Source organism: Oryza sativa, chromosome 12, assembly GCF_034140825.1.
Source record: "Oryza sativa Japonica Group chromosome 12, ASM3414082v1".
Taxonomy (NCBI): Eukaryota; Viridiplantae; Streptophyta; class Magnoliopsida; order Poales; family Poaceae; genus Oryza; species Oryza sativa.
The window spans coordinates 6,377,919-6,403,265 of NC_089046.1; the positions used below are offsets into that span (position 1 = coordinate 6,377,919).

Below are 25,347 nucleotides of genomic sequence, written 5' to 3' on the forward strand. Positions count from 1 at the left end.
TGCAAATGGGTTGACACATATATGATCAAGGTGAGCACTTTCTGTAACAACCAGGTGAGCAATACATTTGACAATTAAAAGGATATTTTTATTTATGGCATACTATGTCAAATTTTGTTTTATCCCTAGAAGAAAACGCTTAATACACACTCAAAATGAAAGTAGAACAAACAACAATATTACCATTGTTGTTTGCTTCTAAGCTCTTGCTCAGTTCACCGGATGGGTATTATTCTCGCCATTTGCACCTCAACTCCTCAAGCTTAGAAAGTAATTTTAGATTTGTGACAGGTATGATCAGACCTTCTCTTTGAAACAAGTCTTAATGACGTAAACAGGCAACATTGAACTGGTCAAAATTCATGAGACAAATTATAAACACCTCTGTTAGGGAGTACATATTTTTAGATAATGGCATGATCGCCAAAGTAGATTTAACTACTACTCCCTCTGTCCCAAATATAAGTATTTTTAGCATAGTGACAAGTCAAATATTTTTAACTTTGACTATTAATAGCAAAAAAAATAAAAAAGATCAATCATGTAAAATTGATTTTTTTAGACTTATCATTAAACAAACTATTATAATATGCAACTTTTTTTATTTAAAACATTTTATACTTTTATAGATATTGTTGGTCAAAGTAGTATCTCAAAAACCGTGTCAGAGTCCAAAAATACTTATATTTTGGGACGGAGGGAGTAATTTCTATGTAAGTATGTATTACTCCGTGGAAGTTATCTTTTACACAAATGTGCACATCATTTTCATGTTCCAAATCTTCTTTTTATAATATAAGTACTTAAGCTTTGAAAACTTTGACACAATGTTATAATGTATTCTCAAAACTAAATATGTTCTCTAAACAGGACAGAGCACATGATTTACAAACTTCACAAGTAGACGTACCTGTGTTTATCCGTGTGTGCCTGTGCCATAGAGTTGCAAACGGATCAACCCAGCCAATCTCCAACATGTCCTCCTCCATGAGAGTTGCTCTCCTAGCCATGCTACCCATCCTCCTCGTGGATGCCCAATCCATGGCTGCGCCAATTCAGTGCCTTCCAGGCCAGGCCGCGGCGCTGCTCCAGCTGAAGCGCTCCTTCGATGCCACCGTCAGCGACTACTTCGCCGCCTTCCGGTCATGGGTCGCCGGCACAGACTGCTGCCACTGGGACGGCGTCCGCTGTGGCGGCGACGATGGCCGTGCGATCACCTTCCTCGACTTGCGTGGCCATCAACTGCAAGCTGACGTTCTTGACACCGCACTGTTCAGCCTGACCTCGCTGGAGTACCTTGACATCTCCTCCAACGATTTCAGTGCATCCAAGCTCCCAGCCACCGGCTTCGAGCTGCTCGCCGAGCTCACCCACCTTGACATCTCCGACGACAATTTCGCCGGCCAGGTACCCGCCGGTATCGGCCACCTCACGAATCTGGTTTACCTTGATCTTTCTACCAGCTTCCTTGATGAAGAGCTAGATGAAGAGAACAGTGTATTGTACTACACCTCATACTCACTTTCGCAGCTCTCAGAGCCAAGCTTGGACACCTTGCTGGCAAACCTCACCAACCTGCAGGACCTTCGTCTGGGCATGGTGGACATGTCCAGCAATGGAGCACGGTGGTGCGACGCCATTGCCCGGTTTTCCCCAAAGCTTCAGATCATTAGCATGCCTTATTGCTCACTTTCTGGTCCGATTTGTCGGTCCTTCTCTGCCTTGAAATCACTTGTTGTGATAGAGCTGCACTACAATTATTTGTCCGGTCCGATTCCCGAATTCTTGGCCCATCTGTCCAACCTTAGTGGTCTTCAGCTTTCAAACAACAACTTTGAAGGATGGTTCCCTCCAATCGTCTTCCAGCACAAGAAATTAAGAGGCATTGATCTCAGTAAGAATTTTGGGATCTCTGGAAATCTGCCTAATTTTTCTGCAGATAGTAACTTACAGAGTATATCTGTGAGCAACACCAACTTCTCCGGCACAATTCCAAGTTCTATCATCAATCTCAAATCTCTGAAGGAGTTGGCACTTGGAGCTAGTGGTTTCTCCGGAGTACTGCCTTCTTCCATTGGTAAGCTGAAATCTTTAGATTTACTAGAGGTGTCTGGGTTACAGCTATTAGGATCCATCCCATCATGGATCTCAAATCTGACTTCTCTCAATGTTCTCAAGTTCTTCCATTGTGGCTTGTCTGGACCCGTACCATCTTCCATAGTGTACTTAACAAAATTGACAGATTTGGCACTGTACAATTGTCACTTTTCAGGAGAGATAGCTACACTGGTCTCAAATTTAACTCAATTAGAAACCCTCCTGCTCCATTCAAACAATTTTGTCGGCACCGTGGAGCTAGCTTCATTCTCGAAACTGCAAAATATGTCCGTCCTTAATCTCTCAAACAATAAATTAGTTGTGATCGATGGAGAAAATAGTTCTTCGGCAGCATCCTACTCCAGTATTAGTTTCTTACGTCTATCATCTTGCAGCATATCTAGCTTCCCTACCATCTTGAGGCATCTACCTGAGATTACTAGTCTTGACCTTTCATATAACCAGATCAGAGGTGCAATACCTCAATGGGTATGGAAGACCTCAGGCTATTTTTCCTTGTTGAACCTATCACATAATAAGTTTACGAGTACTGGATCTGACCCTTTACTTCCACTTAACATTGAATTCTTCGACCTCAGTTTCAACAAAATTGAAGGGGTAATACCTATACCCCAAAAAGGAAGTATCACGCTTGATTACTCCAATAACCAGTTCTCATCTATGCCTCTCAATTTCTCTACTTACCTGAAAAAAACTATTATTTTCAAAGCCTCCAAAAATAACCTTTCTGGAAACATTCCACCATTGATCTGTGACGGGATTAAGAGTTTACAACTCATTGATCTCTCTAACAACTATTTGACTGGCATAATACCATCATGTCTGATGGAGGATGCAAGTGCACTACAGGTACTAAGTCTAAAAGAAAATAATCTTACCGGCGAATTACCTGATAATATCAAGGAAGGCTGTGCATTAAGTGCATTAGATTTCAGCGGCAATTTGATTCAAGGAAAGTTGCCGAGATCTTTGGTTGCTTGCAGGAATCTGGAGATCCTTGACATTGGAAACAATCAAATAAGTGACTCTTTCCCATGTTGGATGAGTAAACTTCCTCAACTTCAAGTCCTGGTCCTCAAATCTAACAGGTTCATTGGGCAGATGGATATTTCTTATACTGGAGATGCTAACAACTGTCAATTTACAAAGTTGCGGATTGCAGACATAGCCTCAAACAACTTCAGTGGCATGTTGCCAGAAGAGTGGTTTAAGATGCTGAAGTCCATGATGACCAGTTCTGATAACGGAACTTCGGTCATGGAAAGTCGGTATTACCATGGACAAACCTACCAGTTTACTGCTGCACTCACATACAAAGGCAATGACATAACAATTTCCAAGATCTTAACATCACTCGTGCTGATTGATGTCTCAAATAATGATTTCCACGGTAGCATCCCGTCAAGCATTGGGGAACTTGCGTTGCTTCACGGGCTCAACATGTCTCGTAATATGCTTACAGGGCCAATTCCAACTCAGTTTGGCAACTTGAACAACCTTGAGTCTTTGGACCTCTCCTCAAATAAGCTTTCCAATGAGATCCCAGAGAAGCTAGCATCACTGAACTTTCTTGCAACATTGAATCTGTCCTATAATATGTTGGCTGGAAGAATACCACAATCGTCACACTTCTCGACATTTTCCAATGCCTCTTTTGAGGGAAATATTGGGCTGTGCGGAGCCCCATTGTCTAAACAATGTAGCTATCGATCTGAACCAAACATCATGCCACATGCTTCCAAGAAGGACCCGATAGATGTTCTACTTTTTCTCTTCACTGGGTTGGGATTTGGTGTCTGCTTTGGAATTACAATTCTAGTGATATGGGGAAGCAACAAAAGGAATCAGCAAGCTTGAGAGCGAACCATATTATAGAATGGCAGAATATTTTGTTAGTCACTCTTGATCACTCTAGCAACATTCAGAAAGATCAGTATTAATAGTGATGTATGAATTAAATAAAGGATGAGTATGTTACCGCGGAAGAATAGCACTGTGGACAACGTAATTTAAGTAACAAAGCAGACAATATTATATCCATGAAAAGATATGTTTACGTTTGAGAGCTATCTAGTTCAGTTGTCTTACTGGTTTCTTTCACATACTTTTACAAGGAATCTAGTATTTCCAACTTGTTACAGATGAAAGCATGCAAGTGAACTTAATTTGTTTCCTTGTATGCATAGTTTCTCACCTATCTCTCTCTGGAATTTATTAAAAACATCACAGTGACCATCCTCTCTCCTGTTTCCAAGGCACTAAGTATGGCTGGATGGATGACATGGTCATTTTGAAATAAAGAGAGAACAATAGATAAAACAAGGAAAAATATTTGATAAACCATTGATTCTACATTCATTTCAGTTTAAAAACTAAGCAGCTAATGCTTGTTCACAAAACTATGCTCATAACAGATAGTGACATGGGTGTTAAGTGATCTGTTCCCTGCCCAGCCTAATATGTTTAGTTGTTTATTGTTAGAGGAAAAGATGGTTTAGTGATATCCAAAGATACTAGTTTCAGAAATATATCATCCAACTTCTCAAATACACTTTAGAACCATTCAAAGTTTCCAACATTTAGATAATGACTATTTCCATCAAGTAGAGGGCTTCAGAATTCAGAAAGCTATCTTACACCAATCTACCCCTGTGTGTACCGACTAAACTGTATCGCTCTCCTAAGCAATTCTGCTGCTGCAAGCTGCAGCCTGCCTGCAGGATATTCCCACTGTCAGCCCTGATTCACATGATTTCTGTGGCTAGCCGGCGCCCTCCCTCACCCCTAAGTCCGCTGTGCAGTGTGTCCTGAAGCACCTGATGCCAACAAGGAGAAAAGATTTGCATGTCTGGAGAGAATTCCATAGCAACAGGAGAACTTGCACAAAGACATTAGACATGAACTAGAATCTTATAAGATCAATGCCCAGGAAGAATTTTTTTTTTTTCGGGAATACGCAAAAGGATTGAGCACCTTTGTATTAAGAGGAATAAAATTTACACACACAGCAAAAAAAAAAAAAAAAAAAGAGGAGGGGGGGGGGGGTTGGGGTTGGGAAGAAAAGGAGGGAAAAGAGAAAAACGAGGACTTAAGCCTATTCTCGTGATTACAATGAGACGACCAAACGACCTAGCACGCTAAGAAGGCAGCGTTGGCGACAGGGGATGGGCAAGATGCCAAAGGGCGGCCTCTTGTGCCATGCCTACGACCACCTCAAACCAAGGCCGAGAACAGTTGTTGAACACGCGGTTGTTTTGTTCCTTCCAAATGGACCACACGCCAAGGATCACGACCGTGTCGAATCCATGACGATGCTCCCTCAAAACTTTGAGTTGGCAAGAGCAGTGCCACTCGTGAAAGGAAACATTGCCAGAGGGGAAGCAATGTGGAATCCCGAGGCTCGAGAGGACGGTCCACCACAACTGGAGGAACTCGGGGCACCCAATTAGAATGTGATCAATTATCTCATTCTGTTGGTCACAGAAGACAACAGGTAGGGTGCGGTAAGCCTCGCTTCTCCAAGCAGTCAATCGTCCAGCAACGGCGATGAGCGATCAACCACAGGAGGTAGCGACATCGAGGAGGGGTGAGAGAACGCCAGATAGGTAGATGCTGAAATGGAATCCTTCCTGAGAGGAGGGCGAGTTAGGCCGAGCGGGTGGAATACGACCCCGAGTTTTCCCACCTCCAGATGAAGGAATCAGGCTGGCCCTCAGAGAGAATCATTGACCTCACCATCGACCAAACCTGCAGGTATTGCAAAATTGCTTGAACGCCCAAGGAGCCACGAAGGTCGCGGATCCATCGGTTGTTGGCTAACACATCAGCGACCGAGAGTTTCTGGTGGACACGCCCTGTGATGCGACTGTAGAGTTCAGGTTCCCAAGAGCAAAGACTCGAACCTTGTTTAAATATGCTGAGCCAGCTGAGGTGATAGGGAAATCCAAGCCACACTGCTACAGTAGCTGGAGCAGATATGTTCATTAGGTTCGGCAGAATACCCCTCACACGTTTTAGGCTTGGAGCACATCCAAACAATCCATTTCTGGTTAGGACTGGAACAATGATTCTGGGTGTGCTAAAAATATTTGGTGGAGAAGGGTCAGTCCCTTGCTTTTCCAAACGGGTTATTCTCACTTCATAACATGCAAAATGCGTCAATCTGGAACGCAAACCACATCACGATGTAATTGATGTATTGACATTCTGAGGCAAGAAACCAACGGTGTGTTCATCTAGGAGGTTACCTATGAAGGATTACTGTAGCTCTTTGGCTTTGTTTTTTAGAACTTAGGCACTCGGGCCCGGCTTTTATAGAAAGCCAAAAGCGGCAGGTTATTGGGATACCCATTTACAGTTTAAGGACAACACCCATACTGGGGAACGAAACAGACTAACACAAGGTTTGAGACCCCAAAAGATTACAGACAACAGGAGACAAAACGAAACTAAGCAAAAGCACCTCTAAAAGCAGCTCAAAGAACATCTCTTGGTAGAAAACAAACATCCATAGAAAACTTCAGGGAACAGCCTTCAGTTATCCTACGCCAGATCTTGGCCGTCTCAGGGAAGAAACAACTGACATCAACTTTTCAGACATATTGTCGAACTTTTCAGCTCTTTGGCTTTGCCATTTCGTCGAACAGTTGGCGGGCGAAATAGATCAGTGGCGCAGACTGCATTACATTCACTTGTACGATCGCAGGTTTGGTATTGGCGAACTTCTACTTAATGGATTAATTACAGAGATTTCTAGTTGCATACGAGGAAGCGGGAAAAAAATGTCGATACAGAAAACAAAGGAGAGAAGGAATGCGAATAGGATGATGAACTGATGATTACCTGAATGGATAAGAAAATCGTTGGCGGAACACAGGAGGCCATTTGTTGATTAGCAGGCGGGAAAAGGTGGGCAGGTTCCGGATGACACCCGGCTTCAAATCTCCCGCCGGCAAACCGTCGCCGTCGCCGTCGCCGTCGCCGCCGCGTGTCCGCGACCGCGAGGGCATGGTAGGCTACCGATCTTCGGCCCAGCCCAGCTTGATGTACTACGCATCCCCAGCCCATTTTTTCTTTTAGATCCAACGGCTCACGTTGTCCTTAGTTCCTAGACGGGTTACTCCATCCGTTTACATTTTTTAAAATAGATGGTGTGTTTGACTTTTGATCATTAATGATTCGTTTTATTAAAATATTTATATAAATATTACTATCTATTTTTACGTGAACCTGCTTTATCATTAAAAAAATTTAAAGTATGAATATAGTATATTTATACTATTTTTTAAGATAAATGGTAATATTATTTTAAAAGTATACGGATGTAGTATCATGAGAAAATGTTTGGTTGCTTGGCGCAGTTGTTGAGAATGGGGTTTTTCTTCATTCAAGCACATTGTAAAAATGGATAAAAATGCTTCCAAATTTTAATCAACTACTGTTAGAACACGGTTCATTAATTAGCGTACAAAATAATATAAGCAACTATGGATGAGCGTTCGTACATTGCGTGCGTCTACGTTTGCACTATCTTTTAACAATATTTAAAAGAATTATTTTGTTCTTTTTTTCTGCAAGGTGAATTACTGTTCTTATTTTATACCAAATGTAAAATTCTTACAAACTATAAATCTAGCATAGATTTGGAGTATGAAGCTATCAGGACCTTAGTTTCTGTCTGCGTCCAAACAGAATGCAAACCCATCCACCCCCCTCTTTACACTACTCGAGAAAGGGTTTTTACCCACAGTTCATAACCCCTGCAGTCCCGGTTATACAACCAGGACTAAAGATACCCATCTTTAGTCTCGGATTATTGGACTAAAAATTCATCTTTAGTCTGGGACTAAAGATAAAGATGATAGCGGCAGTCCCGGTTGGTCACTATTTTTTTTCTTTTTTTATTGTTTCTTTGCTCACTACATTTTGCTTTTCCAAATCGAGTTGCTCCCTACATATCCCTAAATCATCCACAAATCAAAGTAGCATCACAGATCATAGATTCACATCACAAATTCTCAAAAAAAAATACAACACAAATCAAATACATCACACATTATATATCTCATATCAGATCCAATGAATCACAAATTCTAAAAAAAAGAAAAAACAAACAAGTCCAGCGCTGCCGCTGCTGCATCCCCTCCGGTGCCGCGGCTACCCACAGTCGTGCGCCGTTGGGCCTGTCCACACTCTGCACAAGGGACCAGGCGTACTGGATGACTACGGTTCCGATGGCCATCGACATCTGTGTTGAGCCTCACGCACCTTACCGCGTGATGCGGCAGTTCGGCTTCCGTTAGTCCTTTCAAGTACCGTTTCCGACGAGCGTCCCAGCTGCCATTCACTGGTAAGAGATTTCACTACGCTTTCATTTGTTGCATTAACATCCACCTCTCCACAATATTTTGCTTCATATGTGAATTCAAACTAATATGATACATTAATTTGCAGGTACTCGCGGAAGGGTCAGCAGTTAGCTGGCGACTGGCCCGCCAAGTTGGGGCCTTTTGTCGAGGACTGGTTGCTCGCAACCGAGGAGGTCGTGGACCATGTGGGAGTGGCACACACCGAGGAGGCGTACCAGGCCTACCTACACTGGTACCAGCCACGCACCCGTACTAGGGTCACCTTCGCTCCCATGGAGCAACAGGCCCACACCGCGAGCACTAGAGACCTCTACGCCAGGCACCGCGACCAAGACTTTGCTCATGCTGTGAGTACTCTTCATCGCACCATCGCCTCCTAACCCTTTCTCTTGGTCAAATGTTACAAATATTTACGGTTATTTACGTACAAATTAATCGTGCAGGTCGTTGAGTGCAACAGGGTCGTCGTTGACGCTTCAACGACGATCCAACATTTAGGCACGGGGATTGCGGTACCCGTAGACGAGCACCTGACGACGTACACGCTCGATGCACTCGGTTCTCCGTGCGCTCACCTGTCGTGCTACCGACGTCGCTCAGGCAAACGCAACACCACAGCAGCCACCTCGACCGACTGGTCCTCGTCCAGCTGCGCACATTCCTAGGCCGGCTCCCCCTCCCTACGGAGGTACGTACTACATGTTAATTAATTGTTCCGATTGCTTCAGGGTTTTGTGCGCCATTCACCACCCCGCCTTCCACAGGTACGCCTCCTTTTGGGCCCCACATAGGTACTTAAAAAAAATAACACTATATCGACAATCAATTGATATGCAATTTATGTGTTAGCTTACAAGGGTCTCGTCGTCCATGTGTAGGCTTTGCTCCATTCGGGACGACATAGGCCGCTCACTTCTCGCAGGCGTCACGGTTAGCGTCCTAGTCAGCTGCGTCGGCCTCGCACTCTGCGCAGTTCTGGCAGGATGCCGGGACTTCGTCACAGGCAGCCAGCATGTCACAGCAGGGTCCACCAAACCTTGGACCCTGCCGGGACATCGCCGGAGCACGGGTGGGCTTCCGCCATGCACTTCGACATCAGCGACTTCGACTTCCAGGATACCACAGCGGACATCATTGGTCCCTCATAGCTGGGAGGTGTGCCCGTGCAGACGCAGGACCAGTCGCCCTCCCCCCTGCTGCTAGAGCCTCGTGCTACCCGTGCTATGCCACCGAATCGCTTCATGTACTCCTAGGATCACGTGCGAGCGCATGCCCAGAGGACCAAGCGGGGTCGTGGCATGGGGCAGAGCCAGTAGAGCAGGCTTCTCTTTGTTTATTTACTTTACATGTAGTACTATTTGGTTGTACAATGAACTCTGGTTGTTGCTATTCAGTTTTCGCATCCTTAAACTTCGCTGTTACTTTTTGCGAAAGCACGATACCTTTCGGCGCATGCACGAGTACTTTCGGTCGCATTGATGCAGCCTCCTTTATTCGAGTGCGATACAACTGCGGAATGCCTTCTCACGCCCTTATTCTTCCAAAACGTCCAATCTTACATGTCACATCTGCATACGCCCAATCTTACTTTCGGCGCCATGCCGCTCTCTAAAAGGCGGAAGGCCTTATTCCGCCCATATACAGGGCGGCAGGATATACATCCGCATACGTCCAATCTAACTTTCGGCGCCAATCAGTGCGACCCACCATGCCCCATGATGTAGACATGTCAAGATTATCATTGTGATTTCCGTGCCTACATAAGCCCCCGTAATGAGCGATGCGGCAAAAACTTTCATAAGTCACATTCAATACTCTCGTCCTCACTAGTTTTATTGTAAATCCCACCACCTTTCGGCAATGGCTAGACGCCGGGGTGTTGAGGATCCGAACTGGCGTAGCGATCCTTGTGCATACCTACTACCACCTTGGTGTCAGCGGCCTCTCTACCTTTGTGGTGACCGATGCCAACTAATGGCTTTGATGAATCCTGGCATTCGAGGAAGACGCTTTTTTAGGTGCCCTAACTATAATCGTGAGGTATTTTATTATCTGCATATGCTTATTCAGTTTGTACGAGCGATTGTTTATTCTTCACCCTCCCACTCTATTCGTCAGACCTGCGCTACGGCTTGTGAATACATCGAGTGGGTCCATACAGAAAATCCCGTTCTCGTCCTAACCACTTGTTTACAAGAAACGACACTGGTATTTCTCATCCGAAAGTACTGAGCAATACTTGCAGAGAAAAGCAGCTTACGAACGATAACGTCGTGAATAATAGTGCGACTGACAGGTGCTAACTACGGCACTCCCTCCATGGGAATCCCGTCCAAAATGCGGAGGCGGTGATCGTTGTCAGGTTCTTCGTTCCATAAAGCCTAAACAAATCTATTCATATAACTTTTACATTTTCAAACTCAACAATTTAAGAGTTATTCATGATTTATATTCCTAAGGTTTAACTTAAACATTATCCTAAATGACTTCCTTTAGGAGTACAGAGGGAATACAACATGAACTCTTACCTAAAATATGAAATTGCGAAACAACCAACTTTAATACAATTTATAAATTATTATTAACAATTTTTACCAATAAATATTTTTTAAAGTGTTATCAATACAATTTTGGCTCGGTTTTTTGCATCTCAGCTGTAAGGGACTGAGATGCAAAAAAAACCCTAGCCAATGCTTTGTTGGCTCTGCGCATTTTGCAGGCAAGGACCTAAATGCAAAATGCGGCGCCGTCTGCCGCCGGCTGCCACGTCAGCTTGCCGCCCAAGTATAGGGTGGCAGGTCTATTTTTGTAAATTTTTTCGTCGATATAATATTTCTGTAAATATTAAAAAAATTTAAAAATGAAAAAAATTCCAAAAATGTTCACCTCTCCGGCCTCCATCCAACTTTGTAAATGAAGTCGTGGCCCGTTGATTTCACTTTCCCAATACAGTACAAGACGTTATACTGTCGTTACCAATTTTGCGGGTTAGGGCCACTGCCGATGCTAATCGTCCATTTCACGCTAGTGCAACTACTAATTCTCATGATTATATATCTCTACTTTAACAGCGGAGTCAGTCAGATCTCATCATCTTCCCCACTATCGTAGTCCCTACCGAATAAAAAAACGCTCCTTTAAAAACTACCCCACCCAAAAAAAACAAGCAGCGTTTCCAAGTGAAAATCAATCCATAGAAAAACCAGATAGAAAAAAAAAACTGAATCCAATAAAACCTTCCGTCCATATTTCCCACAATTCTGTTGCCACGCACACCCATGGTCCAACTAAAAGTTGCTTATTTCTTTTTAAGTAGTTGCCCACTTAGGTAATTGGTTGCTACCCACCACACCTTCTCCGTGTTTGACATGGCAAACTAGCAATCAGTTCAACAGTCTCTTTGAAACATGGAGATTGTCCCGCATGGTCCTTCGGCAGCAGCGCAAGCGCACGAAACTCATAAACGCCTAACATTGTATGGCTACTCCCTTCATCCTACATAGACTTAATTTGTCTATCTTCTTTATTTCTCCAAAATAAAACCACTCCCTCTACGCATAATACCATTTTTTAAGTAGAACTTGCTACGTTCTAGGTAGTGAAATTTTGATGAAATTTGATCAAAATTTAGTCAAAATTCATCAAAAAACTTGGAAGAAGAACCCATTTCGCTGATGCTTGGTCCGTGTCCCAACCCATGGTGAATGCCTTTCAAATCGAAAGAACATACATGTTCCTCTTCATATTTAATTGATAAGAATTTTTACCGTTCTTAGGGAGGTATCACCAGGTACCACCTCCATTTAACCCTTGATTTGAAAGGGGTAGGATTAAAATTCACATGTCTTAGCTGTCACCGTCTTGTACTGTCGCTGTAACTAGTTGATGCTGCCCTTCTGCCATCTTTGCAAGTGAAGCCGGCGTCACCGCGCGTAGAGCTGCCCTCAGTGTAGCTGGATTCAGACACCTTAGCAACCGATTAACTGCCCACTGGGTCAATCCTGGTTGATACTTGAGAGGAAACTACAGCCCGGGAATCTCCATCACCATAGACAAGCTCTCTGTCTTCTTGTGAGCACGCAAACGCAGGAACACCTTGCAAGCCATGTCTAACCCACTGCCACCGCTTGAGAACTACTATGAACGCAGAGCAATTGGGATGTGGAATTTCATCCCTCTAGGGGATATACCCTCGTTGTTTGCATGTCATCTAAATAATTACTAAAAAAAACTTGAAAAAAAATTGATAACATAGATTAATACGAAATATATCAGTCCACAAACATGCAAGACCAAATTCAACTTCTATAAGTTACAACAAAAATAACAAACTAAACTGAAAATAGTTATCGCACATTCACAACTATATTTGTTATTTTTGTTACAACTTGCAGAAGTTGAATTTAAACTTGCATGCTTGTGGAGTGATATATTTTTATATTAATCTATGTTGTCATTTTTTTCATATTTTTTTATGACTATTTAGATGACATGACTTTCCCGAGCAATTGAACATATACACCTATATCGGAAAAAAAATCAAATCCAAATGAACCTAGGAAGAGATCAATTGGGCTGGATTAATTTATTTTAGAGAAAGACAGAGTGAAGGTGCAGGGGATGAGGAGCGGAGGAGACCGCGTGACCGAAGTAGGGAGCGACCGATGGTGTCCGCGCTAGAGCATGATCGGAGGCGATGGTAGCCGACGACACTGGTGCGGTGTGTTGGAGCAAGCCCGAACAACAGAGGAGGCAGTGGTCGGTACTCGGTAGGAGAGGGAAGAGGGAGGCCATAGGCCGCAGCGTACAAGCACTCGAAGGAGGCGGTCCACGATCAGGTCGCTGGATCGAGACAAGCATTGATGCGAAATTACAATGAAATCCTCCCACCTCAGAAACTGATCGTACTTGCTCTCGTTGGGAACACTGTACCAGGTGGGACGTGAAATCAACGGCTAGGATTTGGTATCGTCTTCCCTCAAGGACGGTAAAAAGCCTCTCACATACAAATCAAAAAACATATACTATTCAATTTTAACTCATTGATCTCACATATTAGTTTTTAATTTGAATCAAGTAAATTATAGAAAGTAGTTCAGCGATGTTGGCTCTAGACTGTCGCTGACTATGTTAATCTTAAGATATGTCGGTCCAGTCTTTTAAAAATGCTCATAGAAACAGAGTGTGTGTGCGTATTCGTAGATATGAGTGTGCACGCATTGTGAACAATTATTTTGTACTGTGTTTTTTTTTTAAAAAAATGCGGTGAAGTAATAAATTGCGTGCATATAATGGTTTAGTTGCATATACTTCATGGTCACGCAATCGATCAACCGTACAGATATTCATCCATCCAAGAGTAAGATGTTTCCGTTGTATTCCATGTGGTCATTTCCCAACATACTTCCTCCGTCCAAAAAAAAAAAGACAAACTCTGGATTTCCGTATCCAATTTTTAACCGTCCGTCTTATTTAAAAAAAATTATGAAAAAAATTAAAAAGACAAGTCACGCACAAAGTATTAATCATGTTTTATCATCTAACAACAATAAAAATACTAAATATAAAAAAATTTCATATAAGACAGACAGTCAAACGTTGAACACGGAAACTCAGAGTTTGTCTTTTTTTCAACGGAGGGAGTAAGCTACTTCCCTACAAATAGGAGGCCTTACACGGTCATCCAGCAATAACAAAAGCTAACGCCGGAATTGTGTCGTGTGATTTCGGGAACGTACGACGCCGCGCCGGCCGGTGATCGATGGCGGCGGTGCGCGGGGTTGGGCTAGCGTCGTCGCTCCTCCTCCTCATCATCATCATCGTGTCTGCACCGCACCTCCTCCTCGCATCGCTCCCGCCCCGCGATGCGTCCGCCGCCGCGTCGGGGTCGACGACGACGGCAGCGGCGGCGGCGACGACGCCCGTAGCGGCGTCAAGCTTTCCTTCAGAAGAAGCTGATCATGGCAAGAAGCTCCTGCACGACCACGGCGAAAGTGCAACTAGTAATTCTTACGATGTCGTCCCATTTCAACCGCACTGCTGCAGCAACCACGACTTACCAGGTCAACTGCGGGCGGTCAAGTACAGGGTTCTGTGCGGCAATCATCCTGGGCCATGCCCACACCCAAAAACACACAAGGACATTCGCTTTTAATTCTCGATTTCACAACCAAAGTATGTATCGTGTTCACCTTGTTTCACTAAAAGGGTGTGTAGCTAGCACAAGCTTTTCAGTTTGCAACTGATGAGCATTTGTTGAAATAAAGTCTCACTTTGCACCAGATTAGTTTGATCATGACAGAACTTATATGAAATTTCATCAAAAAATGTTATGAAAACTTTTGCAAATCGATCGGAACTGTGAATAACAATTATTAGATATATGCCGCATGTTGACTTATGAAATATGATGACATATATCTCTATCTCTATGTCTATTATTTAAAAATTTGAAGATGTTTTCGTCGGGATTTTAGTACGTCATCCACGTCTAAGTTGGTTTTAGCTAGTTTTTATAATCTATATCTATATATACCTAATTAATATATACATAAAGCTTCTGTTTTTTTTTGTCTCGGTGCTTTGTTGTTTTTGTTGCAGATTTCCCAATCAGGCTTCGTCCGGTTTTTCTCATCGCCGTTTTTTCATTGGTTTTTTTTATACCATATTTTTTCTGTCCCTCCATTTTTTTGGTCCGTGTGTTTTTTTTCATCACAGTTTTTTTTACGAACCTAGCACTATCGTCAATTTGTCTCACCAAACGTTCTCTTTCAATTAATTGCAAAAATCGATTCCATACTTCTCTTATTATTTTCCTTGCGATTTTCCTTTCAATTGAACTTTAATTTGCCAGATTAAATCTCAGTCATCGATGATGGCCAACCGGTGACCTTCCCTGATCGTTTTTATTCCGAGTTTTATGGATTTATTCCAATTTCGAGAAAAAAATAGCAAAAGGGGATCGAGCAGATAAAAAGCCTCAACCAATTTTAGAATATCGAGAAGGATTTGGCTGGATTTAATAGGGTGGATCGGTCTTTCGTAGGTTGAAGACGACGTGTGTGTGAGCTGAGCCTGTGGCTCCACTTATGGGCCAGGCCAAAGAGAGACATGCAATTTATTGCTCAGCTCTTAATAGTTATTGTATCACAGAAAAAACATTTTTACCCATTGCAATGCACAGCAATTCTATACCCATCCTCCCACTGCCCCCATCCTGATTGCCATCCACCCAGGCTGTCTCGCTCGGCTCCTATAAACCAGCGAAAAAAAAGATCGACAAAAAAAAAAGAAAATTGAGGCGCCTAAGTAGATCGAACATGTTTCACTAAAAAGATCGAAAATGTTTTAGTCTTTTAAAAAGCTGAAACACAACAAAATCAGCTCATGAAACATTTTGGTACAACATATGAAACAACGGTTTCTAAAAAATCGAGCGTTGTTTCAGTCTATATAAAAACAATGTTTCAACAAATAGCGAAAGAATGTTTCAGTTCACTGCAACATTTGATCTACATAAGAAAACATTATGAGTACACTAGATAAAACATTTTGTGTGGAACAAAAAATGAAACAGATTCCCTTAATAGAGGGTTTCCATAATATGTGGGTGATTTGTTGCAAATGAATATTTCAATTCACTGCAACATTTCGTCCATACATAGTAAAATATCATGAGGGTACTAGCTGAAACATTATTGGTGGAAAAAAAATAAAACGGATTCCCTTAATAGGGTGTTTCCGTAATATGTGGGGGATTTGTTGCAACGGGGCGTGAGTGGTGGGGACACGTGGGAGGCGAGGCGGAGGCGCGCGTGGAGGAGGAGGGTGGCCTGATTTTTTTTCCACCGCATCGGGCACCCGATCCCCAGCATTTTCAGAAATTATGCAAGGACTTAAACCATCTTTGGTGGGGACCCAGGAAAATAAGTCATTTTAGACATTGGCATTGTCTACATGCATGGTACTCCCTCTAGTTCCATATTAATTGACGTTTTAGACAAGGTTGAGGTCAAACTTTTATTAGTTTGACCATCAATAACTTTAAAAATATTTAGTTTAAAGGAACTGGAACAAGATATATAGATTTGTCTTTGAAAGTACTATAATAAAAGTAAACATGCATTTATTTATTATATATATTATTATAGAAAAATAAGATCAAATTAAGATGTACCTTGTAAACCGTGTCATTGTTCAAAACGTCAATTAAAATGGAATCGAAGGGAGTACAGTTTTAGCCACTAATTTATATGTACAATATATATACTGACCTGATAGAATTACAGTATTTCATAAGATATTTTCAACACAAATATACAAATCAATACCATTCACGATTCGATTCTTTTTTTACTATCGAAAGTTTGACTAATGCGTGTCCAAATGCTACTAGACGAGACAGATTATAAACGGATAGATATCCCTTCGCTTCTTGTGTATCAGTCTCACATAACTGAAAACAAACCTAACCTCCGACATGTTGGCCTCTATGACATTTGCTTACACTAGTTCCATGCCTCTCCTAGCCATGCTACTCATCCTCCTCATACAGGTTCAGTCCAGGAGCACGCTTGCCGACGGTACGAGCTCGTCGGCATCGGCACAGCCAGCTCCATGCCTTCCAGGCCAGGCTTGGGCGCTGCTCCGCCTGAAGAACTCATTCGATGCAACAGCCGGCGACTACTCCGCCGCATTCCGGTCATGGATCGCTGGCACGGACTGCTGCCGCTGGGAGGGCATCCGATGCGGCGGCGCCCAAGGCCGTGCCGTCACCTCCCTCGACTTGGGATACCGATGGCTACGATCCCCAGGTCTTGATGATGCACTCTTCAGCCTAACCTCCCTCGAGTACCTTGACATCTCTTGGAACGACTTCAGTGCGTCCAAGCTCCCAGCCACTGGGTTTGAGAAGCTCGCCGAGCTCACCCATCTTGACCTCTGCAGCACCAACTTCGCCGGCCGGGTACCCGTTGGCATCGGCCGCCTCAAGAGCCTGGCCTACCTTGACCTGTCCACAACATTCTTTGAAGATGAGCTGGACGATGAGAACAACGTCATCTATTACTACTCAGACACAATTTCACAGCTCTCGGAACCGAGCTTGGAGACCTTGCTCGCAAACCTCACCAACCTGGAGGAGCTTCGTCTGGGCATGGTGAACATGTCGAGAAACGGCGCACGGTGGTGCGACGCCATGGCCAGGTCCTCCCCAAAGCTGCGGGTCATTAGCATGCCGTACTGCTCACTCTCCGGTCCCATTTGCCACTCACTCTCGGCCTTGCGATCACTTTCAGTGATAGAGCTGCACTACAATCATTTGTCTGGTCCAGTTCCTGAGCTCCTGGCTACTCTCTCCAACCTTACTGTTCTTCAGCTTTCAAATAACATGCTTGAAGGGGTGTTTCCTCCCATCATATTCCAGCTTCAGAAATTAACTAGTATTAGCCTCACTAATAATCTTGGGATCTCCGGAAAACTGCCTAATTTCTCTGCTCACAGTTACTTACAAAGTATATCTGTGAGCAACACCAACTTCTCCGGCACAATTCCAGCTTCCATCAGCAACCTCAAATATCTGAAGGAGTTGGCACTTGGAGCTAGTGGTTTCTCTGGAATGCTGCCATCTTCCATTGGTAAGCTGAAATCTTTACGTATACTAGAGGTGTCTGGGTTAGAGCTACAAGGATCCATGCCGTCATGGATTTCAAATCTGACTTTTTTGAATGTTCTCAAGTTCTTCCATTGTGGTTTGTCCGGACCAATACCTGCTTCTGTCGGATCCTTAACGAAATTGAGAGAATTGGCACTGTACAATTGCCACTTTTCAGGAGAGGTATCTGCGCTGATATCAAATTTGACTCGCTTGCAAACCCTCCTGCTCCATTCAAACAACTTTATTGGCACAGTGGAGCTAGCCTCATACTCAAAACTGCAAAATCTTTCTGTCCTCAATCTCTCAAATAATAAACTAGTTGTGGTTGATGGAGAAAATAGTTCTTCAGTAGTGTCCTACCCCAGTATTAGCTTCTTACGTCTAGCATCTTGCAGCATATCTAGCTTCCCTAACATCTTGAGGCATCTCCCTAATATTACTAGTCTTGACCTTTCATATAACCAGATCCAAGGTGCAATACCTCAGTGGACATGGGAGACATGGACGATGAACTTTTTCTTGTTGAACCTATCACATAATAACTTTACGAGTATTGGATCCAATCCTTTACTTCCCCTTTACATTGAATACTTTGATCTCAGTTTCAACAATTTTGATGGAGCAATACCAGTACCACAAAAAGGAAGTATCACACTTGATTACTCAACCAACCGGTTCTCATCTATGCCTCTTAATTTCTCCAGTTACCTTAAGAGTACAGTCGTTCTCAAAGCCTCCGACAATAGCCTCTCTGGAAACATTCCCTCATCGATTTGTGATGCAATTAAGAGTTTACAACTACTTGATCTCTCTAATAACAACTTGACAGGCTCAATGCCATCATGTCTGACGCAAAATGCAAGTGCATTGCAGGTATTAAGTCTAAAACAAAACCATCTTACTGGCGAGTTACCTGATAATATCAAGGAAGGTTGTGCATTAAGTGCATTAGACTTCAGTGGCAATATGATTCAAGGACAGCTACCAAGATCTTTGGTTGCCTGTAGGAATCTGGAGATCCTTGACATCGGCAACAATCAAATTAGTGACCACTTCCCATGTTGGATGAGTAAACTTCCTGAACTTCAAGTCCTGGTCCTCAAGTCTAACAAGTTCCATGGGAAAATAATGGATCCTTTGTATACCAGAGATGGAAACAACTGTCAATTTTCCATGTTGCGGATTGCTGACATAGCCTCAAACAACTTCAGTGGCACATTGCCAGAAGAGTTGTTTAAGATGCTCAAGTCCATGATGACCAGGTCAGATAACGAGACTTTAGTCATGGAACATCAGTATTCCCATGGCCAGACATACCAGTTTACTGCTGCACTCACATACAAAGGCAATGACATAACAATTTCCAAGATCTTGAGATCACTTGTGCTCATTGATGTCTCAAATAATGAATTCGATGGTAGCATCCCTTCAAGCATTGGGGAACTTGCGTTGCTTCATGGACTCAACATGTCTCATAACATGCTTACAGGGCCAATTCCAACTCAGTTTGACAATTTGAACAACCTTGAGTCGTTGGACCTCTCCTCAAATAAGCTTTCTGGTGAGATTCCACAAGAGCTAGCATCGTTGAACTTCCTTGCAACATTGAATTTGTCCTATAATATGTTGGCTGGAAGAATACCACAATCGTCACACTTCTCGACATTTTCCAATGCCTCTTTTGAGGGAAATATTGGGCTCTGCGGACCCCCATTGTCTAAACAATGTAGCGACCGATCTGAACCAAACATCATGCCACATGCTTCCAAGAAGGATCCCATAGATGTTCTACTTTTTCTCTTCACTGGGTTGGGATTTGGTGTCTGCTTTGGAATTACAATTTTAGTGATATGGGGAAGCAACAACAGGAAGCAGCAAGCCTGAGAGGGAACCATGTTATAGAATGGCAGAATATTTTGTCAGTCACTCTTGATCACTCTAGCAACAGTCAGAAAGAGTAGTATGAATAGTGATGTATGAATTAAATAAAGGATGATTATGTTACCATGGAAGGATAATACTATGGACAATGTAATTAAGCAACAAAGCAGGCAATATTGTATCCATGAAAAGATATGTTTACATTTGAGAGCTATCTAATACTGTTGCCTATCAACTTGTCTTTCAGATATTTTTACAAGGAATCTAGTGTTTTTCAACTTGTTGCAGATCAAGGCGTGCAAGTGAACTTAATTTGTTTCCTTGTTTGCATAGTTTTTCACCTATGGATTTATTAAAAAGAGATAATTGCTTATTTGACGCTCTTTTGTGTTGGAAATATAGTCATTAATCGGCATGTTTTAATCCAAAAAATTAAAGCAATAATCATGGCATAAGCAGTGTAGGGTGATCTTAACATAACCAGTAGCATACTATGCGCATCATGAATGTCAGGAACAGGAACATAACAGTAACGCAATAACATGCTAGAGGCATCATGAAGAACAGGAACAAGAACATAGCGCACATAGTATAGCGATAGCGCTAACAACAGTAACAGGAGGAGAAGATTATACCCCGAGAATAGCCCTCCGCTGGATGGTGAGGCAGAATTGCCTCTGTTGTTGTTGTCGTTCACGCACCTCCTGGCGCACCAGCTCCGGATCCAGCTCCTGTCGGCGGCGCACCACCTCCGCCAGCAGCGGCGGCGGCAACTCCAGACATGGCGATGAGCAGTCGTGCGGGAGGCACTCCACAAAAACCTGATCACCCGCCTACCCGGTGCAGAACTCAGGCGAAGGTGTGGTTTCGGAGGCACTGCTCCTTCCAATCTCTCGTGCGCGCAAGAGATCAGAAGCGAGGAAGCGAGAGCAACTCAGGCGTGGAGAAGGAGAAACTAACACCGGGAAAGAAGCGATTAAACCGGATCGGACTCGCGGCCTCCTTATCTATCAGGAGGAGAAAGAACGTGGACGCGCTGTTGCGGAGGGAATCGTGGGAACGTGGGTTAGTGGCTGCAAAAGGATAGTGACGTGACGTGACGCACGCACGCCCGCCACGCCCACGCCCACGGCCCGGCCCGGCGCGCGCGCGCGCGCGTGTGGCATTCCGGCCCCCACCTCAACTGGTCAACAGGGAGCCTCCAATAACTCCCTATTTAGGTTGAGATATTTCTCGCTTAAATCCTAAGGTGGTATTATTATCCTCAACACTTATTATGGGCCTTTGAGATTTAATATTATAAGTTGGGCCTAGCCCAATTATTCTAACAATCCCCACCAAATTTCAAGGCTCATAAGAAATGTTCTCAATGTTGTGCCTGTTTGAGATACCAGGGTTTTGGTGGAGACTGTTAAGTTGAACTTCCACCTAGGAAATGAGCTACATCAGACCACAACTGAACAATGGACTATGCCTTGAATTGTAAGTTTGTGTGATCAGGTTTTACTCAGAACCTTGACTGGTACTGGGCTGCCGTTCGCATCCCCTCTGTTTGGAGCATATAAGTCAAACTCTAGGCCTTTCATGAGTATCTAGAGATCGCCCAAACCTCATAGAATGTGACTAGCAGTCGAACTCATATAGGTGTGTTCCTTCTGAGATGTTCTGCAGGTCAACATCTCTGCTTGGAAAAGCCACTCGGATCACATTAAGACATAAGCCATCCTACCATGCAGGAAAGAAGAGAAGCACATCATGAAAATGAGCCCTTTTCAAGGGTCTCTTCTCTCAGTCACACAATAGTTTGTTTCACCATCCAAATTCACGGGATCTCCGATCACAATGGACAGGTTTCCACTATTATGCAACCTTAGGTGGGTATAAGCCCATTTCCCTCGATGCACTGTCTATCACATTACGTGGTAGCCCCTTGGTAAACTGATCTGCCAGATTTCTAGCCGTTTGGACATAGTCCAATGCTATCACTCCAGAGTTTTTCTGCTTTCTGACATATTTCAGTCTTCTCTTGACGTGTCTAGATGACTTCATGTTGTCCTTTGAACTGTTCACTTTAATAATCACTGTTTGATTATCACAGTTCATTAGGATAGCTGGCACTGGTTTTTCAACCACCGGCAAATCCATCAGGAGTTCACGAAGCCACTTGGCCTCAACTGTCGCAGTATCTAGTGCTGTAAGCTCTGCTTCCATCGTTGACTTCGTTAAGATGGTCTGCTTGCAAGACTTCTAGGAAATAGCGCCACCTCCAAGTGTGAACACATATCCACTTGTGGCTTTTATCTCATTAGCATCAGATATCCAGTTTGAGTCACTATACCCTTCTAGTACTTTTGGATACCCGGTATAGTGAATTCCATAGCTCATAGTGCCCTTTAGATAGCGCATTACTCTTTCCAGAGCCTGCCAATGATAATCTCCCGGATTTGAGACAAACCGGCTCAACTTGCTTACAACAAATGAGATGTCAGGTCTCGTTGCGCTAGCCAAGTGCATCAATGAACCAATGATTTGAGAGTATCTCAGTTGATCCCTTGCTATTCTTCTGTTTTTCCTTAATAGCACGCTGGGATCATAAGGAGTAGGAGCTGGCTTGCAGTCACTATAGCCAAAGAGACTCAAAACCTTGTCCACATAGTGGGATTGCATAAGTGTAATCCCACCCTCATCTCCTCTTTGTAGTTTGATGTTAAGAATAACATCAGCCTCTCCCAAATCCTTCATTTCAAAACTCTTGGACAGATAGTCTTTGACCTCCTCAATCACATTAAGGCTAGTCCCAAAGATCAGTATGTCATCGACATATAAGCACAAGATCACCCCTTCTCCCCCACCATAGCGATAGTATACACATTTGTCAGCTTCGTTCACAACAAAGCCTGCAGATGTAAGCGTGGTGTCAAACTTCTCATGCCATTGCTTAGGTGCTTGCTTGAGGCCATACAAGGATTTCAATAGTTTACACACCATTCCCTCCTAACCTTCTAGTACATACCCGTCTGGTTGATCCATATAGATCTCCTCCTCCAGCTCTCCGTTTAGGAAAACTGTCTTAACGTCCATCTGATGGACGAGAAGACCATGAGAGGCTGCCAGAGCAAGTAGTACTCGAATCGTGGTCAAGCGAGCAACTAGTGAGTATGTGTCGAAGAAGTCCTCGCCTTCCTTTTGGGTATAACCCTTGGCCACAAGCCTTGCCTTGTACTTTTCGATTGTACCATCAGGCCTAAGCTTTTTCTTGAAAACCCATTTGCATCCTACGGGCTTGCACCCATATGGACGCTCAACGACTTCCCAAGTACCATTAGACATAATCGAGTCCATTTCACTGCGTACTGCTTCCTTCCAGCAGTCAGCGTCAGGAGATGAATATGCCTCTTCTATGGTTCTTGGGGTGTCATCCACGAGGTATACAATGTAGTCATCTCCAAAGGATTTTGCAACCCTTTGTCTCTTACTCTTGCGAGTATCTACAATGTTGTCCTCATCAGGATTTTCCTCAGGCGTTTGATCATTGTGTTCTGTCGGTGCAAAGTGCTCATGGGGCATGACAGTTTCTTTACTAGAAGTGCTAGGTGAATGTTTCATAGGAAATTCATTCTCAAAGAATGTAGCATCTCTGGACTCAAGAATTGTACCAGCATTCATGTCGGGTACTCCAGAGTTTACTATTAAGAATCTATAACCCACACTGTGGATAGCATAACCAAGAAACACACAATCAACAGTATTTGGTCCAAGTTTCCGCTTTTTGGCTATAGGTACATTTATCTTGGCCAAACAGCCCCATGTTCGTAGGTATGAGAGATTTAATTTCTTCCTTTCCCATTCCTCGAATGGTGTTACTTCCTTATGCTTCATTGGAATTTTATTCAGGACATGACTCGCAGTCAAAACTGCCTCACCCCACCATTCCTTGGAAAGCCCCGCAGTGTCTAACATGGCATTCACCATCTCAGTTAGAGTACGGTTCTTTCTTTCGGCCACCCCATTTGATTGGGGTGAATAGGGAGGCGTCATCTCATGAATAATTCCAAACTCTTCGCAAAAGGATGCAAACTCATTGGAAAAATACTCCCCACCTCTATCAGACCTCAACCGTTTGATTTTCCTTTCAAGTTGGTTTTCTACCTCAGCTTTATACATTTTAAAGTAATGCAATGCCTCATCCTTTGTTTTCAATAGATACACATAGCAAAATCTAGTGCAATCATCTAGCAGTGTCATGAAATATTTCTTTCCCCCTTTAGTCAACACGCCGTTCATTTCGCACAAATCGGAATGAACAAGTTCTAGAGGTGCCAAATTCCTCGCCTCAGATGCCTTGTGAGGCTTACGAGGTTGTTTCGATTGAACACAAGTATGGCACTTGGAACCTTTGACCAAAGTGAATTTTGGAATTAAACTCATGTTAGCTAAGCGCGTCATACAACCGAAATTCACATGACAGAGTCGCGAATGCCATACATTAGACTCATCATTCTCGCTAATATGGTTCACAGCATTATGATTATTACACATGTCATTCAAAGAAAGGCGGAACAAGTCTCCGCTGTCATAACCTTTTCCAACAAAAGTCCCATATTTAGATACGACACATTTATTGGACTCAAACACAAGTCTAAAACCTTCTCTATACAAGATTCTTCTTTATTGAAGGGACATGCTGCACGTTCTTCAGCTGCACGGTCTTTCCCGAAGTAAACTTCAGATCAACCGTACCAACACCATGAACAGCCGCAAGCGACCCGTTTCCCATCAACAAGGAGGAACCTCTCCCGACCTGATAAGAAGAAAACAGAGAAATGTCAGCACATACATGAATATTAGCACCAGTGTCCACCCACCAATCAGGTGAATGAAAAACAGAGAGAACTGTAGGTAATATTTTACCGTACCCCGATGTTCCTCCGCCCTCGCTAATTACCATGTTGGCAGACTTCCTGTCTTTGCGCTCAGGACAGTCCTTGGCCCAATGCCCAGACTTGCCACACACAAAGCAGTCTCCCTTTGCCTTTCCCTTGCCTTTCTTCTTAAAATTGGTTGCAGCCTTGGGTTTGACATCAGGCTTGACTTTCTTGTTGTTGTGGGATGCATGAGAGTTCTTCTTCTGTACCATATTGGCACTAGAACCTCCCTCAACCTTTTTGCCCCGGACGTCCTTTGCCCTCACCTTCTCCTCAACACCCAAAGAGCCAATGAGATCAGAAACACTGAACTCTTGTCTCTTGTGCTTTAGAGAAGTGGCAAAGTCCGACCAAGAAGGTGGTAGTTTGGCAATAATGCCACCCGCCACAAACTTGTCCG

General features: G+C 43.4%; 2 protein-coding genes across 2 annotated transcripts; both read left to right on the plus strand.

Annotated features, from left to right (window-relative positions):
- Nucleotides 1-553: 553 nt before the first annotated feature.
- On the plus strand, nucleotides 554-4,297 carry LOC9268724 (receptor-like protein 6). Its single transcript, XM_066306162.1, has 2 exons — nucleotides 554-1,407; nucleotides 1,531-4,297. The coding sequence occupies exons 1-2, from the start codon at nucleotides 856-858 to the stop codon at nucleotides 3,973-3,975; spliced, it is 2,997 nt and encodes a 998-aa protein (XP_066162259.1). The 5' UTR covers nucleotides 554-855; the 3' UTR covers nucleotides 3,976-4,297.
- A 12,441-nt stretch (nucleotides 4,298-16,738) lies between these two features.
- On the plus strand, nucleotides 16,739-20,287 carry LOC107275848 (receptor like protein 22). The gene has a single exon (XM_066306165.1). The coding sequence runs from the start codon at nucleotides 16,966-16,968 to the stop codon at nucleotides 20,023-20,025; it is 3,060 nt and encodes a 1,019-aa protein (XP_066162262.1). The 5' UTR covers nucleotides 16,739-16,965; the 3' UTR covers nucleotides 20,026-20,287.
- Nucleotides 20,288-25,347: the final 5,060 nt, after the last annotated feature.

Bases quoted from the DNA above. Each gene is read 5' to 3' on its own strand.
- LOC9268724 (XM_066306162.1), top strand. From the start codon at position 856: ATGTTCTCTAAACAGGACAGAGCACATGATTTACAAACTTCACAAGTA. The intron at 1,408-1,530 runs GTACCCGCCGGT...TCACTTTCGCAG, and splicing joins ACGACAATTTCGCCGGCCAG to CTCTCAGAGCCAAGCTTGGA.
- LOC107275848 (XM_066306165.1), top strand. From the start codon at position 16,966: ATGTTGGCCTCTATGACATTTGCTTACACTAGTTCCATGCCTCTCCTA.